General features: G+C 55.7%; 3 protein-coding genes across 5 annotated transcripts; 1 reads left to right on the top strand and 2 right to left on the bottom strand.

The window, feature by feature from the left end:
* The first annotated feature begins 389 nt into the window (after positions 1 to 389).
* Positions 390 to 11,794, top strand: Pgap3 (post-GPI attachment to proteins phospholipase 3). 2 transcript variants are annotated; one of them, NM_001143895.1, is given in 8 exon segments: positions 394 to 615; positions 1,877 to 1,974; positions 2,849 to 3,001; positions 8,813 to 8,875; positions 9,452 to 9,513; positions 9,758 to 9,894; positions 10,054 to 10,258; positions 10,403 to 11,794. In NM_001143895.1, coding segments are annotated over 8 exon segments (963 nt in total). In that variant the 5' UTR covers positions 394 to 434; the 3' UTR covers positions 10,467 to 11,794.
* Positions 11,795 to 12,373: 579 nt separating this feature from the next.
* Positions 12,374 to 14,040, bottom strand: Pnmt (phenylethanolamine-N-methyltransferase). Of its 2 annotated transcripts, none has more exon segments than NM_031526.2 (3): positions 12,374 to 12,886; positions 12,997 to 13,204; positions 13,819 to 14,040. In NM_031526.2, coding segments are annotated over 3 exon segments (858 nt in total). In that variant the 5' UTR covers positions 14,024 to 14,040; the 3' UTR covers positions 12,374 to 12,441.
* Positions 14,041 to 16,029: 1,989 nt separating this feature from the next.
* Tcap (titin-cap) lies at positions 16,030 to 17,198 on the bottom strand. The gene is given in 2 exon segments (NM_001271277.1): positions 16,030 to 16,873; positions 17,064 to 17,198. Coding segments are annotated over 2 exon segments (504 nt in total). The 5' UTR covers positions 17,174 to 17,198; the 3' UTR covers positions 16,030 to 16,479.
* Positions 17,199 to 18,858: the final 1,660 nt, after the last annotated feature.

The following is an 18,858-nucleotide window of genomic DNA, read 5'->3' as shown; positions in this document are numbered from 1 at the left end:
AATGCCTACAGGAGGGGACCAAAGTAGAGACAAAGACACCTGTTTAGAAGTTCTGCAGCTCTTTTAACGGCAGCGTCTTTAATAAAGGTGATGACATAAGAAATTGGGAGAAGTGGGGCACCCAGAAACTGGAATCTAAGAGAACGGATGACAAAAAGGCGTCTGCTTGAAACAGAGACCGTGGAAAACAGAAGGAAGAAAATACACTTAATTTGCTCCTGGACGCGAACCGCCCCTTCTCTTTGAATGCTCTATATTATAAGAGACAGCAGTTTAGAAGTGAGGTCCGCCCACTGAAATCCGGGAACTTTTATTTAAAGCGGGAGGGCGTCAGCGGAGGTTGCAACGATGAACACAGGTACTTCCGGTTGCTACGGAAGTGGGACTTCGTACTCTTCCAAGCTCCTCCCTCAGCGGCCGGGCAGAGTGACAGGATGGCCAGGCGGACGGCGCCGCTGCTGCTGCTAACCTTGGCAGTGGGACTCGCAGGGAGTTCCCAGGGCGACCGCGAGCCGGTGTACCGCGACTGCGTGCTGCGGTGCGAGGAACGGAACTGTTCGGGGGACGCACTGAAGCACTTCCGCTCCCGCCAGCCAATCTACATGAGCCTAGCTGGTAAGCCCCACCCACTCGTGTAAGCCCCGCCCGTTGTCTTTAGCCCCTCCTACTATGCCCTCCTGTTCTGCAAATCAGAACCTCAGTTTCCCTCTGCGGTCTCTTATGAGTGTTAATGTCTGGAGCCTCCTGAATGTCTGGGGGGTGGAGGGGGGCGGGGGGCAGGTATTGCATAAGACTGTCCCACCTTTTTAGAGGCTTCATTTTATTTATTCAGACCACTACTTGTTAAATATAAAGTAGAAGACCTGAAATAACCCAGGAGTCAGGCCAGGATCCTGCCCTTCCGGGCTTACAGTCCCCAAGCAGGTGACTATTAGCCTTCTCCAAGACAGAATGGTTTGAGACCTAATGGACCCATAGATTCAGCACTATACGCATTTGGAAGTGAAAGAGATGCTTCAGTGGGTGGAGACAGGGACAACCAGGGAACAATTTAAACAGGATGGAATTGATGCCAATGAACAATATATTGAGCACAAATGTTTGACAGGTGTCACAGCAGGTCAGTTGGCTTTCACCACAATCCTGTCAGATACTTTCCCTAATCCACTTTAAAGAAGGGAACACTCAGAGAGATTAAGTACCTTGCCCAAGGTCACACAGTCTGTAAAGGGGGAAAGGATCGTTCCCAGTTCTAGCCTGTTTGACCAACAGCTCATCCTCCTTACTACCCCCTTTCCATCCCAGACAGAGGCAACAGAGAGCTTGGAGGTCCTAGGAGGATTTGGGTACAGGCAGCACCTTGGTTTACCTGGAGAGCAGGGAGCAGGAAGATTAGTGGCAGTGAGGGAACAAAGGCAGCTGGGAACATAAGGAGTCAGGTGAAAGGTCTGAGCTTGATTTTCACAGGAGGTAGGAAGGCACCAACGACTCGTCCCTGGGTTCAGAATGGACAAACATGAATCCAGGTCTCCAAGAGGGGCCTGTCAAATGCCGAGAGCTTGGGCTCTCGCTGCTATAATATTCTCTCTCTCTCTCTCTCTCTCTCTCTCTCTCTCTCTCTCTCTCTCTCCCCTCCCTCCCTCCCTCCCTCCCTCCCTCCCTCCCCCCCTCTGTGTGTGTGTGTGTGTGTGTGTGTGTGTGTGTGTGTGCACCCACCCTTTCTTCTCTGTCCAGCTGGGAAGTAAGATCTTGAGATTCCCTCTGGTTCTGTCCAGCCTTCAGGTCCTCTTGGCCTCCATTCATGCCTGGGCTCCACCGTGCGGCTTATGCCTCCCTCAGCCAGGACTTGTCTGTAGGTCCTGTTTGTTTGTTTCAGGCTGGACTTGTCGGGACGACTGCAAGTATGAGTGTATGTGGCTCACTGTTGGTCTCTATCTTCAGGAGGGCTACAGAGTGCCTCAGTTCCATGGCAAGGTGAGTCGGAGGGAGGCTCAGGGAAGGAACATGGCGGTCCTTCAGCCCGAGTTGGTCCAGGCTGTCCCAGCAGTCTGAGGCCAGGTGTCCCAGGGAGGGAGAGATAGGACAGGAACTTGTGCTTAGAATCTCTTGCTTTCCCATGGTGCTAATGTGTCTGTCCTGCTTCTGAATTTGGAGGAATAAGGGCTGTGTCTCCAGCCAAGCATGGTAGTCCATACCTTTAATACCAGCACTTGGGAGGCAGAGACAGGTGGCTCTCTCAATGAACTTGAGGCCCACCTAGTCAGTGTAGCCAAGGCTTCAGAGTGGGCCCCTCTCTACAAAAAACAAAGACACACATAGAAAGATCTGTGTCCCCCTGCAGTAGTGCTGAGGTTCTCAGGGCTGGTGGAAATACCCACTGGTCCTAACTAAGGTGTTTCTCCCCCTGCTTCTCCAATGAGAGTCTAGACCACCAGAAATACCCATCAGACTTCCCAGCCGCTTCGTGCCCTTCGACCCACTATTACCTCACTTTGGCCTGTGGCAGGAACTGGTCACCCTAGTTTACCACAAAGCAATCAGGCACCCCGAGAACGATGGCAATCAATTGAGGAGGGATGGGACCCAGACCTGGATAGCACGTCTGTATGGTTTCACTTCGTGTATCTGCTGTCCCCAGAGCCAGGCTCCCATGCCAGTGCATGCCAGCCAGGGAAAGACTCTCATCTTAACCAGGGACTTCTGGAGAGACACTCATTGACTTGAGAGAACTTGAAATCCTGAGCTGAGGAACCAGCTGAAGTGCCATTAATGCAGCCATCATGAAAAGGTGGACCGAGCTGGTTAGGGGCTGCCTCTCCTCACCCTCCTCCCTGTGCTCCCTTTTCAGTGGCCCTTCTCCCGGTTCCTGTTCATCCAAGAGCCAGCTTCTGCCCTGGCCTCGCTCCTCAATGGCCTGGCCAGCCTGGTGATGCTCTGTCGCTATCGCGCCTCCGTGCCAGCCTCCTCCCCCATGTACCACACCTGCATGGCCTTCGCTTGGGTAGGTAGCCTGGCAGGACACTCTGTACCCTGCTCTGAGCAGAGGAGCTCTTACATCCCCGGTCCTGGGCTTCTAGCAACCAGTTTCTCTCTTTTCCACAGCTAAAGTGTGTGGTAGTCAGACATGGCAAAAATGAACGGTGCGGCAGTAGGCTTAGTAGAGAGCCAGAGCAGTGTTCTCAGGAGGAGGGAGGACAAAGTCACTCTTGTCCTAAGTGAGGAAGCTACAAAGAGACTCCATGGGGTGGTTTACTAACAGTGATGGGAAGTGGATGGTAGAGAGCCTGTAGGTCTTTCCAAGACCCCTCTGGAGGATTAATGTGGCTTTTGTCCTGGCCCAGGGTTCTTATAAGAGCTCAGCCTAGTCCTGTGTCTGTCCTCAGAGAACCCAAGTGAGTCCAGCTGAGTAGGAAAGACCGCCTAGCCTCACCAGTGTGGCTGGTCTGAGGAACTAGAATCCATGGCCTCGGAACCATGGAAGAAATGTGGTCTTGGGTCCAGACAGGCACCTTGTGACAGGAAAGGGGGTGCAGCGGATGTCTGTCAGAGCTTCTATGATAGGCCATAAGGGAGAAAATCCCACTCACTCCCCTTCCTGCTGTAAGAGCCTCCATTCATGTCCATTGGGAACCTGCTGTGTGATAAGCACTTTGCTGGGTGCTGGAGGCCCCCAAACATGTAAAAACACAGTTCCTTGCCCTCTGGTACTAATTTCACAAATCCCCGATTAGATGTCAAAGTACAACCTTGAAGAAAGCCCAGTGGAGGGAGGAGCTGTAGGGCACGTGATGGGGATGGGCCTACAGGGCAACAGAGGAAGGCCTCCCTGACGTGAGACAGCTGTGAGGAGTTGAGGGTGTCAGGGTAAATACAAGAAGAACGGGACTCTTCTAGACAAAACCAGAAAGTGTGAAGACAGCAGAGGATAAGGGCATCTGTTGGCCAAAAAGGTCAAGAACCACAGGACAAGCAAGAGAGAAGGCCACTCCTGGTCTAGTGGTTGGAGGACTCTGACCATAGCTAATGGCACAGTGTGTGCTGAGATGCACACAGGCTGACCTGACAAAGGGACGAACATGGAAGGAGGTGTTGGGCCTAGTACTTGCCCTTCAGTGATTATAACTGTCAAAGGCTATGGAATAACAGCGAAAAAAAAGAGAAGGAAAAAATTACGAATTTGGGACAGTTGGGCAGAATGACCATGATGCAATCCCAGCACTCAGGAGGCTGAGACAGGAGGACTTGAAGTCTGAGTTCACCATAAGTTGCACAGTTGATACCTTATCTTAATTTTGGCGGTGGAGGGGGGAGCAGGCTTGGTGACTCTCATCTTTCATCTCAGCACTCAGGGTGCAGAGACAAGAGGATCTCTGTGAGTTCAAGTCTAACCTAGTCTATTACACGGAGAATCTCTGCTTCAAAAAAACGAAGACAAATTTAAGTTTGAAAACAGTAGTTATGGCTGGATGTGGTGACTCATGTCTGCAATGCCAGAGCCCAAAGCTATCCTGGGCTACATAGTACATTCTAGAACAGTAAGTGCCACTGAGGAAGGGCCACATGCCACATGCATGTGGTGCCAGGCTTGTCCTCAGCCCTTGACCAGCATGTGCTGTGGGATCCTCATCGTGTACCTGTGCTCTCTGAGTAAGACTCAGACACACAGGACTTTAGCCCCAGATAACAGCTAACAAAGCAGCATGTAGAGGAGACGGGGCTAGCCTCTAGCACCACACCACTGGGCTCCGGGGCCTGAATGCTCCCTGGGATGAGCACTGGCTGAGCATTTGCTAGGGGCAGAATCATATTTTGCATTTGTGTAGCTGGGAATTCCAGTGCAAATCCTGTGCAAAGGCCCAGTCAGCCTGGGAAGCAGGTCCTAGACACACCGGGAAGCTAAGCAAAACCTAAGAGTTAGAAAGTAGGGCAGGTCTTCTGGTAGGGGGCAGATGCTAAGGTTACTGGGGCCCTTTCTTGCCCTTATGACGTATTCGAGAGACACAGGGTCACAGAGTCCACTGGTTGAATGAGTTAGTTTTTGTTCCTGCTGAGATGGGAGGGGTCTCATTATTTAGCCCAGGATGGCCCTTAAGGTTCACTCTTCCTGCCTCTGGACCCCTGGGCTTTGCTGTAGTAGGCAGGCCCCACAACATGTACTCTAGGCTGGATTTCACACTTGCCATTGAGCCTTGTGTTTCTGCCTGGAGGGTGTGGCAGTGGACTTTATCCTGGGCCGGGTCTTCTGGCACAAGCGTGACTCTCATGTGTGCTGGGCTGTGGATGGAAGGGCCCCTTGCCAACTTGAGGTTCTGCCGTGGGGGAGCGGGGGGAAGCAGGGCTGTCTCTTCTCTGATAACTCTATCCCTTAGTGGAGTCTGTGAAACTTCAGCAGAAGAGGGTGGCCCCTGCCTTGCCGTCTAGACCTAGGTTTGGCCTGAACAGGTAGAGTTCTACATGCTGTGGCCCTTTGAATTTATGGGGGGCTGGCCCTCTGCCAAAGCTAGGAGGCCAAACCAATTCATTTCCTACCTTTATCTAGCAGGGGAAGGGCCTCAGATATAGATGGGAGATGATTTGCTAGGCACTGATCGGCCCTCCTCTCTGGAGGGAAGGAGAAGAGAAGAGGTAGGCTGAAACTCTAGGGGAATAATGGCTAGCCTTCAGGAAGGACTTCCCAAGTGTCAGACAAAAATCTAGTGAAACAAACAATGTTAGGAAGCAAGAAATCTTTTAAAAATGTTGATGGATTGGTTTGTGCATCTAGGCACACAGTGAATGCTCACGCCATGACTTGTGTATGGTTAGACTGTAAAATTATTATTAGCTTATTGACTCTCTCTTATCATGAAGGCCAGTCAGGTTTGGCACAAGTACCTTCACCCAAAATGTCTCACTAGCCCAGGAGTTCTCCTTTGATGATGGGGGGAAAAAGCCCCACCTCCCCTTGGAGGGAACCCAAGGCAGTCTTGCCCGGCTTGACTGTGGCCCCTGTGGCCCCAGGAGGGGACAGGATGGCAACAGACATCATATTTAACATTCTGCCTCCCCCACTTCTGAGACACCAAGCTATTTAAAGATCCACTTGTCCCCACCGTGATGGTGTCAATGACAGCCCCGAGCACTGGGGCTTAACACTGGGGTCAAATTCCTGACAGATCTGGCTCACTTGGCATCCAAGCAGTTTCGCGGCTGTGATATTTTCGTCTGTTTTTGTATTTGCCAGCAAACTAAAACAGCCCCCTGACTCCCTCCACCCACCTCCTGTCCCCTCACCCCAACAACGCTGTCACCCCGGGGCCCCATGTCCCCCATTCTCATTGTTTACACACAGTTCTCACCTCCCCTGTTGGTCCCTCCCACCACACTGGGCACAACCAAGGAGGAGCGTAGAACAGTTGTGTATGTGTGGGGTTTCCCCTCCCTTCCCTGTCCATCTGTCCTCTGTTTGTGTCTGACTACAAGCTCTGAGGGGAACCAGCACCTGCTGAGACCATACTGATGGGGCAGTGGCTTGGGAGCTCGAAAATGGTCTCTTCCCATAGTCTGCACCGTGGGAGCTGGGGCCCTAGAGCCCCATGCTTTAATCTGGAATTTGGTGGCCCTTGAGGATGAAGGGACATGGGGGTGGCCTGGTGGACATGATGAAGAAAACAGAGGTTCATGGGTCACCTGTGTACCAGGTGGCAGCAGTAAAAACCACAGGTAGTGGGAAAATGAGGCCGAACAGGTAAATACATTGCCTAAGGACAGGACACACAGGAAATGCTGTGCTGTGCTTAGAGCATTAAAGCCCCAGGTTTGGGTCCAGGGCCTGCTTTCTCAGCAATACTTTGAGTGCGAGGAAAGTATCAGAAAGACCCCACTGTTCATGGGATACTCCCTAAGAGAGAGGGACATCCCAGGGGTGTAGAGTACAGGCTTCAGCTAGGACTCAGTGCGTAGAAGGCCCCTGCAGATAAGGAACCAAGCAGCCCCCACCTGTCTGTGGCACTCAGGCCTGGCCCAGAGCACCTCTGCCCTCTTCTTCCAGTGTTCCAACTGCCACTTAGATCAGCCCTCTTGTCACCTCCCCCTTCCTGCTGTGGGTGACAAGGACTCCTGGCTGGCTGCCAGTGCCTGCTGCCTTCCTCTCCTCCCTCCCACACAGGTTCCAGGGCCACTGTCCTCCCTAAGATATCCCTGCACCTGGTCTGCCTGATCCTTGTGATCACTTGGTCCCTGTCTCCAGCCTAGGGTCACCCCTCTCCCCACACTGACTCATGTCAGATCTCACTACAGGCCTTGTGAGGGAGGGGGTGAGGGCCACTCAGGCCTGTCCCAGCTGAAGAGAGAGAGCTTAGACTTGTTCTGAACTTAAAGGTCATAACCCGTGTTCCAAGTCAGGTTTGGCCACTCATCCTCAATAAACCAATTTAAAAAGCCAGACTAATAGTGGCGAACCACAAAAGGAGATATATTTCGTGTGGAGTGGCCACATTGGGAAGTCTGCTTATTGAGAATGAGTGGCTGAAGCTGGCGTGGGACACAGACTATGACCTCCCCTCTGAGGAGCACAACCAGGTACCCCAGGAAATGTAAAGCCACCTTTCCAAGCCTGAGGGAAGGACCAGAAGAAGCCTACCCACCATGGGATGCACCTCAGAGCCTCCCAAAGGCTTCAGAGGCCATTCTTCAGGTAGCCTTCGCTAAGTAGAAGGCACTGTGAGGGACTCGCTGGCAGAGACAAGCCAGGCTCAGCAGTGGGTGGGAACAGAGAGCTCCCAGAGCCACAGCCCAGCATCAGAAGCCCCACCTTTCCTCCACTCTGCCCTCTGTGTTACCCGGGGCTCTTAGCAGTCTCAGGAGCTCGGCTATGTCTCATCCTTCTACCATGGGACCCTACAGACTGGCTTCCTGACCTGTCCCTGTGTCCCCCCCTGACTGGCCACTAGTCGTGGTACTTAAGTGGGCAGCTCCCACAGGCCTGTGCGGCAAGTGTCTCTGCCCAGTCTCCCAAGTATGACAGGCCAAGCCCGTCTCTTCCTTTTGTGACGAGCTGCCACCGATTTCTCAGCGTCTGGTTTGTGTTTCCACCCTAGCCTGCTCTTCTCTCCGTAACTGGGGCCTTTGCTGGGAACTCGGGTCTGGAAGAAAGCACCAGCATGGACTCCCACAATATGGTGCATCTGCAAGTCTCACACACTGCCCAGTTCTGGGAAGAGGGCCCCCGGCATTCCCCTGGGCCATTCTGCTATTCTGCCCCTGCTCCTCCCAGAACTCTAGAACAGCTACTGGCTCAGCGGGTTAGGCCAGCCTGGCCAGGAGGAAGCTGAGCTAGGTTGGCCACTGCCTTCCTCAGAGGCTAGACTCCAGTGGGATCAGCTTCATCTCCCTCCCGGGATTGCTATTCCACCTGACACACCCCAAGCTAGCTCAAGTCCCCCCACCCCACCCACCTCATTCCCGCCCCCAGAAGCTGAGGTCACAGGCTCCCACAGGCTGGGGTGGGGCTGTCATCACCTGGCAGTGCGGGAGGAGGCAGGGCCCTGGGGGCTGTTGTCTTAAAGATTGGGTAATTTGGGAACTTGAATCTGCCAGGACTGGTTCCGTGGCCAGGCCAGAACCTGTGGAAGCTGCAGCTCTTCTGGCCTGGGGGATTGGGTGGTAGTTTACAGTGGTGGGAAATCCTCCCGAGGGGACTGGGTTAGGTTGGAAGTGAGTCCTCTGCTGGCTCTTTCAGTGGACTCTCAGGGCATAGGAAACACTTTCTCTAGCAGAGCTCCACAGTCTCCTCCACCTCGGGCAGCATGCTGACCAGCCTCTCCTTCCTCAGGTGTCTCTCAATGCTTGGTTCTGGTCCACAGTCTTCCATACCAGGGACACTGACCTCACAGAGGTGAGCACCTCCCAGCCCCCTGCCTGGGACAGCCCCAGAGAAGCCCAGGAGAGGGCAAGGCAAGCTCCACAGAGTGAAGGCAGCTCCATCCGCAGAGCTTGCATCTCTGCAGAACCTGTCTCTGCCAGGCATCCCAAACCAGGCAGTGCATGGGGCCATACCTGGATCTTGCCAGGAGAGTTCTGTCTTTTGTCATTGGCTTTCTGACCTATAAGGCCACTGAGCTGAGGTGTTGGTGGGGGGGGGCGCGGAGGGGATGAAGTCACTTTCCAGGGTTACCCAGCTACCATGATCACAATTGGAGTCCATGTCTGTCACATCCCAAATGACGTTTTGAGTCCCATGGTGTGCCCTTCTAACGAGGGCCCTCTCCACACCGTGCATGCTGAGTCGTTCTAAATGCTCTGTAACGTGGACACAGTGAGACAGCCATAGGCAGAGGGGTGAGAGATAGGGCTCCTGCTGACTGCAAGTTCAGGCTCTGTCCCTTCCCTGCCTCATGCCCTGGGGCTCCTCTGTGGGCCCTGGGCCACACTCTGCTCTCTCACCTGGCCCCATGGGCTCTCCCACCCTCAGAAGATGGACTACTTCTGTGCTTCAGCCGTCATCCTGCATTCTGTTTACCTGTGCTGTGTCAGGTGAGCGCCTGGGGCTAGGGCAGAGAGGGGACTGCACCTGGGTGGGGGAGGACACCTGAGAGAGGTGGACCTGGCTTCTCTGGGAGCTGTGGCCTTTGGTTTCTCTGAAACAGCCAGCTTGGTGGGAGAGGGAGAGGGCAGTGGCTTCTGAGAGCCCTCAACCCTCTGGGCTAGGAAACAGTTGAGGGGACACAGCTCCGAGGACAGCCAGCTGCTCTCTGAGCTGTTCTGGGTGGCTGGACAGGACCGTGGGACTGCAGCACCCGACCGTGGCCAGTGCCTTCGGTGCCCTGCTGCTTCTGCTGCTGACAGGACACATCTCCTACCTGAGCCTTGTCCATTTCGACTACGGCTACAATATGATGGCCAATGTGGCTATAGGTGAGCTCCCTCGGAGAGCCATGGCTGGGCAAGGGGGGGGGTGGATTCTTGGGGGGGGTAGTTTCGATGGGAGGCTGGGGGTGGGGAGAGTCGGGGGGAAGGCAGCTCGAATCCAGGGGGAGATCCAGTGAGTACACCGCTCCTGTCCCTGCCCCCCAGGCCTGGTGAATCTGGCGTGGTGGCTGGTCTGGTGCCTACGGAACCACCGGCGCCTACCTCACACCCGCAGGTGTATGGTGGTGGTGGTGCTGCTGCAGGGGCTGTCCCTGCTGGAGCTGCTCGACTTCCCTCCCCTCTTCTGGGTGCTGGATGCTCATGCCATCTGGCACATCAGCACCATCCCCGTCCACACCCTCTTCTTCAGGTCAGTGCTCCGCCCAGCCTCAGGTTTTCCTTTCTCTGCCCTTCCTCGCCTGCTCCCCCTCCTACTTGCCTGCTGTCCCCCCACCGTCTGGGACGTTCTCTGACCTGGGTGTCTGCCTCAGAGGGCTCATCTCTCCACCCACAGATTTCTGGAAGACGACAGCCTATACCTACTGAAGGAATCTGAAGCTATGTTCAAGCTGGACTAGAGAGGCCAGGAGGGAGTGGCTCTGCCTCATCCCCGAGGCTTTTCCCTTCTCCCCCTGAGAGGAATGGTTTTTCTCCTTTTAGCTTCTTGAACTTGACCATGTGAGGTTTGGACCTGAAAGCCTGTAGCTACCTGGCCATTGCTGGCCCTCACGTGGAACCTGTCTTGGGAGCTGCTACCTCATGTCTGGGACAGGGAAGAGGCAGCTATCCCGTACCTGGGGCTAAACTGAGACCGTGTTTTGAGGTCTACAGAGAGGACTGCTTTTGTGTCCTCAACCTCCACCCCCCTTTCCACCTCACTCGTCCCCATAGCACCACCCTGCGTACCTCCACTTGCCCCCAAAACCACACCCGCAGGCCTTTGGGTACACTGGGATCTCTTTTTGTCAGGGCACCACTAGGTGGCACTGGATGCCTGCTCCTCAGCTGCCCAAGTTTCTCTCTGGGTCTGAGGAACTGGGCTGCTGCGGGGAGGACTAAGGGTTTCTGCCCTGCCTCCTACAACCTGTAAGTCTCGACTTCAGGGCCAGGACCCTAGAAAGCTCAGGATGAGAACCCAGTCTGCTGTTCTGGTTGGGAGTGGGCACATTGACACATAGAGGGATATGGGCCAAGCCAGGAGCAGGTGACCAGATAGTCAGTGAGCTGGAGGATTGTGGGCCTTCACTTAGAGTGTACAGCGTGGGTGTGTGTTCAGGGGGCGGGTGGTTTGGGGAAGGTATGTGTAAGAGACGAACATGCACGGAACACGCTGGTAGGAGGCTGAAGCAGAACAGGGGGATCAAGTCATCATCAACAGTCACTTGAGCTCCAAGTCGGCCCCAGGCCCCAAGGCCATCCTGCTGCTAGTATCTGCACATGACTTTGGGATGCTGGGTGTGGGTGTGGGTGCCTGCCCGTGCCCCTTTGTACCCCACATAAAGCACACACCTCCCCCCACATGTCTTGAGAGCACCTTGAGAACTAGCCCCTGGAAGGCAGAGAGAGGGGAAGAGTGCCCCACCTGCTATTTATTCCTTTATCTTGGGATGGTGGATCTCCCACCTCAGTTCCCTACTATAGAACTTTGTCAGAGCCGGACTCTCCCCGGGCAATCTCAGGGCAAGCAGAACCCATCCAGCCTGCATCCTGCACCAGCCCCGTCAGGAAGGCTGTCTGCCCCTGCCCTCTGCCCCCCTTTGTGGGGGAGGACAGCCATGCCAGGGCTCTAGCTCAGGTACTTGGGCAGCCTATTAGGGTTTTTGGTTTTGTTGTTTTATACTAAGAACAATTTTAAGGCCAGAGGCAGGAAAGGACAGACTTAATAAAGTAATTCCTGGCCTCACGCGCCCTGACTCTGCTCCTCTCTGTGTATAAGGTGGGCTGGAGGGAAGGAGGCATCACTGGCCAATGGCTGATCTCTACCCGGGCATGTGAGAGTGAGGGTGGTAGGGACCAGGCATGGAGCCAAGTAGAGCCCAAGGCCAGCGGAGGGCCAGGGCCGAGGTTGGGGCCGGGGTTGGGGCCGGGGTTGGGGCCGGGGTTGGGGCTGGGGCTGGGGCTGGCACTGACTCTTGCCTTCTTGGGTCTCAGCCTGTATTTGCGTCTGGACCTTAACACCTTCCACCTCTTCACTTCAGCCCTTGGATCTCCAGCCCTGACTCTTATTCAGGCTCTCCGAGCTTCACCTGGGGGCAAGCTGGTGGCACCCGCTACCCAGCTGAGGCTGGGTGACTAGCCTCGAGAACCACACAAGCGCCTGGCACGTGCCGTGTGGCCTTCCTGGGGAGGGGAGAATGGGTGGCACAGAAAGCAGCCTTCACGAAGGCTTCTAGGGCAAAAAGAAAAAGCTAGGATTGGTTCCTTCTAAGCCTCGGAGACCTTTTCCTATTCCTTGTGTCTAGGAGAGTCACAAACAGCACAGACATAGCAGGGGACTGTTACTTTATTAGGTGCCACTTCGGGTGATAAGGAGTTAGGGAGGCAAATGGAGCCTCACGCCTGCACCTCTATCTTCTGGGCCCAGGCAAAGAAGATACCCTTGACGTCATCCACACCCGTGCGGAGGTGGGCAGGCATGATGTAGGTGCGAAGGTCTCGGACCTCATAACCACTACAGACCAGGGCCTCCCTCACCTCCTCCTCTGACACTGGAACCACAGATAGCCTGGCCTCCCCAGCAAGGTACCACGACTCCTCCAGGGCCCCGATGAGAAGGAGATGACCCCCGGGCCTCAGCAGCGTCGTGATATGATACAAAGCCTGCCGGAAGCTTGGGAGATCCGGGCTCACAGCCTCCAGGCAGAAGGCAGAGACCAAGGCGTCAGCAGGCAGGGGTGCCAGGCCCGAAGCTCCCAGGGGCTGGGGCTTGTGCACATCAATGGGCAAGACTCGCTTCACCCTCGCTCGGAGCTGGCGTTCTTTCTCCTGCCAGGACTCTCTGTACAGGGGGCACAAGGCGGGGCTCAGGACTACCCCAGAGGCTCAGTCCTCCTCCGCCCTCCAGCACCCGCCCACCACTCCGTGTGAAGCTCCCAGCCCAGTTCTCACCCCTTGTCCTCGATGAGGCAGACATGCTGGCTATACACACTCCAGTCGAAGGCTCCTGGTTCCTCTCGCAGCCAGAGTCCCAGCTCCTGCCGGTTGACCTCCAAGAAGTCTGTCATGGTGATGTCCTCGAAGTGGGCACAGGCGCTGAGCAGCTGGTATATGGTGGGGCCTGAGCCGATGTCAATGAGGACCTGTCCAGACACCTCACCTGGTAGAGCAGAGGAGGGGATATCAGGGGGTTCCTGCCTCAGCCACCCCTCTCCCTCGTGTCCTCCCCAGCACTTGTGCTGACAGGGCTCCTCTGACTCGGATTCCACCACTCAGAAACTAGCTCTAGTTACAATTTAGTGGGGGAGATCCCTTGACATCAAGGATGGAGCCTCTTTCTTTGCAGTCTCCAACCCCTCTCCCTCTCCCTCTCCCTCTCCCTCTCCCTCTCCCTCTCCCTCTCCCTCTCCCTCTCCCTCTCCCTCTCCCTCTCCCTCTCCCTCTCCCTCTCCCTCTCCCTCTCCCTCTCCCTCTCCCTCTCCGTCTCCCTCTCCGTCTCCCGGTCCCATCTGTCTCTCAACTTTAAGCATCCTCCCCTGGAAAGAAAAGAACCTTAAGTTGTCTAGTCAGTCTTCCAATTCCGGGCCTCAACTACTTGTCCTCCAAGCCTCCGCATCCCTAGTAGCCAAGACTATCGTCCGCTCCTGTTTGTGCCGGCTACACACCTATAGTTCTGCTTCTTGGTTCCCCATTTGGTGCACACTCTTGTTTCTCTCTCCCCGTTTCATTTCCCTATGACTTCTGCTCTCTCGTGCCTCTGTTTCCAGTGCTCACCGGTGGCAAAGACTTGCGCCATGCAGCGAAGCTTCCAAGGCCCCACACCATCAGGGTTGCTCAGGTCCCCACGAGGAGGCGCGTAGTTGTTGCGGAGGTAGGCACGGGGCTCAAAGCGCTGGTAAGCCAAGGCGACCTCTGCCTGGCCAGGGTCGGAGTCAGAGTCCATCCCTGCAGTGTGCTTCGGGTCTGAGCCACGGTCCATGCTCCTGTTGAGGCCGCCTATCTCCGCTAACCTCCCCATCCCTTTATCTACTACTGGGTCCCCTCCCCCCCGCCCAGACCCCTCCATCACAGGGGTGGGTGGCTGCTGAGGGATGAGGCGCCCGAGGCCGCCACATCTCTGTCACCCCATCCATCTCAGTTAGTGTCTGAGCGCCGGACGGACGCGCGGGGGCGGGGAGGGGGGAGATGTGGAGGGCGCCCTTTAGAACATCGCTCCTGCCCCACTCCTGCTTTACTCTTGCTTGACAACCCTCCACCTTTATGGGCTCTTGATCGCTCCAGTGCTGCTCTGCTCCCCCAGCCTCAGTTCCAGTGGCCCCCTGACTCCTCTCCAGCCTCCCACAGACTCCATCCAGCGTCCAGCATCCCATCCCTTCTCTTTCCCAAGGTCTGAACTAGCTCGTGTTCCCAGTCCCAGCATCCTTCCCGGCCTCCTCCCCTCTCTCGGGGTACCCTTACAAACTCCCCTTCTTTATCATGCCATCCCCACCTCCAGACCTCTACCCCGTCTCTATCCTCCTTCAGAGAGGACACTCTGTTCTGGCCTCTGTCTTGGTGGCCCTGGGTACTGAGCAGGTCTCTGCCCCGAGCATTTGATGGCAGCAGAGATACAGGTGAGTGGGGTCTAATGCTTTTAGCAAGCAGAACATCCGGGCATCCCCTGTGGGGCCCTGGGGCTATGCGCTGCTTATCTGAGGTCCGGCAAGCATGGTTAGTTCAGGATGTTCCTACCAGGTCAGGGACACCGGACTCGTGTAAGAACAGAGAGTGCAGAACACATTCTTGGTACTGCCACAGCCACTACAGAGGCAGCGCATGCGCACTTTTTGGTTTTTCACAGGTAGAGGACCCTGCCATCCTTCACCCCCCACCCCTCAGTCAACAACCCTGTCCCCACTGGGGAGTTGGCAGGGCCTGGCCTTCAGGTCCTGCTTGGTGCTCTAGGTGCCTGGCACATAATGTGCTTGTCTTCCCGCCCATGTACTAGGGCAAACCAGGCTGGAGAGGTGGCTCAGTGGTTAAGAGCACTGAATGCTCTTCCAGAGGTCCTGAATTCAATTCCCAGCAAGCACATGGTGGCTCACAACCATCTGTAATGGGATCCGATGCCCTCTTCTGGTGTGTCTGAAGACAGTGACAGTGACTCACATAAAATAAATAAACCAAAATGGCAAACCGCCCTGGCAACAGTGTCTTCAATCTTCCTGAAGCAGGAACCCTTTGAGCCCTCTGCCTTTCTGGGGTGGGTGGGTTACCAGCCCCTGCTAAGATAGTCCTGGTTTTCTATTCAGTTCTTCTTTGTGCCCCTTCCTTATCCTAAAGGCCAGACACCCAGGCTGGCACAGGAAGCATGACAACAGCTGCGGAGGTCACAGATAGGAACTTAAACCCTGTCCTCCCACCCAGGCCAGGGACAGTGGAACACCTGATGCCAGCCAAGATTTGATTCTGTCTGGATCTACAACTGACGGGTCTTAGGGTCACTGACCCCATCCACACCCCAAGGCACAGCCAAGGACAGCCCTGGTGCCAGCCCCTTCCATATCGTCCACAGATACCATTTAAACAAACCCTGATGCCAGCTGGCCTGCTGAACACTCCCCAGTGCCAGGAACTGGACACAGAAGCCAGGGCCGGGCAGTGGCACAGGAAGGGGGACCAGACAGTTACTCTGTTTACAACCCTGCCCCTGTACCCCACCCAGAAGCATGGAGTGTACCCTCTGGTTATGCCATATTTAATTCAAATGCTTGGCTGTTCCCAGAAGTTCATGGGAGACATTCATGCCCACCCCCAACCACAAAGAAAGAAAGAGAAAGAAAGAAAGAGAAAGAAAGAAAGAAGGAAAGAAAGAAAGAAAGGAAGGAAGGAAGGAAGGAAAGAAAGAAAGAGAAAGAAAGAAAGAAGGAAAGAAAGAAAGGAAGGAAGGAAAGAAAGAGAAAAGGAAGGAAGGAAGAGAGAGAGAGAGAGAAAGAACGATGCAAGCCTGGGACATGGCTGAGCGTTTATTGCAGTGCTAACAGAGGGTGCTGGGGGCCTGCCCTGCTTTCACCCTCTTTACATCCCCCTCCTTCCGGTCTCCAAGCATCCTTCTGGAGCATTCTACATCCTTCCTTCTCCTACTCCATCGCTGTAACCGCACAGGCGTGTTCCAGGGCCTCTCATGGGGCCTCTGGCTCTCAACAGAATCTCTTGTCCCTTCTTCTGGGGCTGAGGGTACTCAGCTCTCCACTCCTAGTGTCCACCATCCTTGTTCCCCTCCCTGTGGGGACCCAGGACACCTAGGCATCCTGGCCTCTGGCTCCCTCCTCCCATGGCCCGCACCTCTGGGCAAACTACAAAGCAGCCTTGGCCAGCAGCTCTCCCCCATCGTCCTAGGCAGGAAGTGCCCAGCCCAAGGCAGACACATCAGAGTCTGCATCGGTCGCAGTCATCTCAGCCTCTCTGAGCTTCCTGAGACATGGACCGAGACAGGGTACGCCGCAGGGGCCCGGGTTTGCTGACTGGCACCACCGGGGGAAGCTGCTTGGTGATCTCAGCCACGTCCTGGCGCTCCACGCACTGGCCGCCCAGGGCTGTCTCCAGGGCCAGCAGCTCCCGCAGCTGAATGGGGGTCTCCTCGCGTTCCTCCTTGGTGGCCCCCACCTTGGTAGGGGTGAAGATGGGTAGCGGCAGCACCCGCTGGTACGGCAGCTGGTATTCCTGCAGCCCACGGCCGAGGATACCCAGGCGCATCACCAGCCATGGCGAGCGCTGTACCACGGCCTGACACTGTCCCTGCCGGTGGTAGGTCTCATGCCTCTGTGTATCCTCCTCATGCAGGGAGCATCTGAAAGTGGAGAGATGAGGAGAATCAACTGAGAGCAGCTGCTCTCTGGTCTTGGGCTAAGTGGGGTCTCCCTGGGATGGCCAGGTCCCTGGAGCAGGGGAGGGGCCCCAGAAACTTCAGGGGCGTGTACTCTGCTATGTAGCAGGCATTTGGGGAGGGGGAGGCAGAATTCCAGATGATCCACACTCACCCCTCTTCCGGCCGGGTAGACAGAGTCAGGTCTTTCCACTCGGCCCAGAAGGCTTCCCTGCGCTCCTGGTTCTCCTCAGACACTTGGCAGCTCAGCTCTGAAGTGGCCATTATTCCTTCTTGATCCCTCTGCTATGCCCTGCTCCTCCGGAGCCCTTTAAATAGCCCCCTTCTCCCCCCTCTCCCCCCTCTCCCCCCTCTCCAGGGGCTATTTTCAGCCCCTCTGGCGTCAGATGCTATAAGCAGAGCCAAGACTCACTGGTGGTGATGGGGCTCTGAATCCAGGGCGGGGGTTGGGGTACCCAAATTCTGATTGCTCTCAGGTCAGAGGTCAGCTTCCAAAGCCTGCGAGATGCTCTGCTGGGGGCCTGGGTCCTCAGAGTAGCACCTCCGGGTGTCTGGCATGCAGCAAACACCACCTCAGACCAGGCACGTGGGCAGCCTCGTGCCACCTTGGCACTGTCTTCTGCCTGCTCCCCCTTATTCAGGGAGGACAGCGGCTTGTCTGTAAACAGAACAGGAGAAGCAGGAACTGATGCCCCCCTCGCTCTGCCCCATCGTCTCCCCTTCCTGGGCTCAAGGGCACATAACATAGTGAGGTCCCTTGACCAGAAGGATCACGTAACCGAGTCTGTACAGAAAGCCTAGTTCCTAACCAGCAGCACCGGGAGGGGAGAGGACATTTTTGCCACACCCGACCCCTGGGTGTGGGCCCCCGTGTGTTTTCATTCCCAGAAGTGGTCTAAATACCACCAGTCAGGGTAAAGGAATCCGGAGTGGGAGAGGAGCTGCCCACATGGGGAGAAGCATGGTGAGACAGAAAGAGAGAAAGCCCACTGAGCAGGGTTAGGAGGCCCAGACCAGCCTCAAGCTGGCTCTACTTTATATAATCATGGAGCAGTGCCTGCCCCTTTCAGAGTCTCCCTTTATCTGCTTTTCTGGCCACAGGGGAATGAACCCTTGGACTGGGCAGCCCCACTGCCCTGTTACCTGGGAGGTGGGATTAGCTCTGTCTCATGAAGCAGAGGAAACAGATGTCATGAGATCGCCCAAGCACCCAGGGTGTAATTCATGGTACAAGAAGCTGGAGGCGAGGCTGGGGGAAGGGCAGGGGGCAGGAGGTGGGGGTGAGGAAGATAGGCGCTGCTGAGGCACTGAGGCACTGAGCAAAGGCCCTCGAGGCAGCAGCAACAGAGGCAGCAACTCCTAGGGACAGGAGAGAGAGCGCTCAGCTCCTGTCAGACTCGGAATAGCGCATTACTGAATCCTAGGCCTCGGCCCACGTTGTATAGCATTCATTTCATAACCCCACAGGCCTAGGCCTGGACCCTTTGACAAAATAGGAAACGGAGGCTCAAAGAAGGGTTGCCCAGGGTCTTGTAGACAGCCAGGACCAAGAAAAGCCCACTTGGTCCAAGCGGATTCCTTCAGAAGCCTGTATGGAGGGAGGGGTGGAGGGAGAGGGGACCTGACTGGCCTTGGAACCCAGGCTTCAGTTGCTTCCAGTGTGAGGGCAGTTGGGACACAGGGCCAAGGTGAGCCTTGTAGAATCGGGGTCTGTGTCTGGGGTACCACAGGTACCTCAGTAACCCTGAAGCCCAGGCGCCACCTTCAGGCCTCTGTGGTTCAGTGAGCATCCTCAGCCTCCAGCCCCGAGCTGCAAGCAGACTTGAGCCTGTAGAACCTTTCAGGAAAGGGGAACCTAGAAACTGCTTGCCCTGGGTGCCGGTGAGAAGCTGGGTGATGTTTCTGTCAAGGGTTACCAGGGTCAGCCTTGCGGTGAGGATCACACCAAG

This window comes from Rattus norvegicus, chromosome 10, assembly GCF_021556685.1.
Source record: "Rattus norvegicus strain SHRSP/BbbUtx chromosome 10, alternate assembly SHRSP_T2T, whole genome shotgun sequence".
In the NCBI taxonomy this organism is placed as follows: Eukaryota; Metazoa; Chordata; class Mammalia; order Rodentia; family Muridae; genus Rattus; species Rattus norvegicus.
Note: the sequence above shows the minus strand (reverse complement) of the source record. Positions and strands in the feature narration are given on the sequence as shown.

Excerpts from the sequence above, each read along its gene's own strand:
- Pgap3 (XM_087574343.1), top strand. The coding sequence starts at position 435 with ATGGCCAGGCGGACGGCGCCGCTGCTGCTGCTAACCTTGGCAGTGGGA. Across the intron at positions 616-1,876 it reads AATCTACATGAGCCTAGCTG|GCTGGACTTGTCGGGACGAC; the intron begins GTAAGCCCCACC and ends TGTTTGTTTCAG. Across the intron at positions 1,975-8,812 it reads TGCCTCAGTTCCATGGCAAG|GTGTCTCTCAATGCTTGGTT; the intron begins GTGAGTCGGAGG and ends CTCCTTCCTCAG.
- Pnmt (XM_087569787.1), bottom strand. The coding sequence starts at position 13,112 with ATGACAGACTTCTTGGAGGTCAACCGGCAGGAGCTGGGACTCTGGCTG. Across the intron at positions 12,887-12,996 it reads TGCCTCATCGAGGACAAGGG|AGAGTCCTGGCAGGAGAAAG; the intron begins GTGAGAACTGGG and ends CCCCCTGTACAG.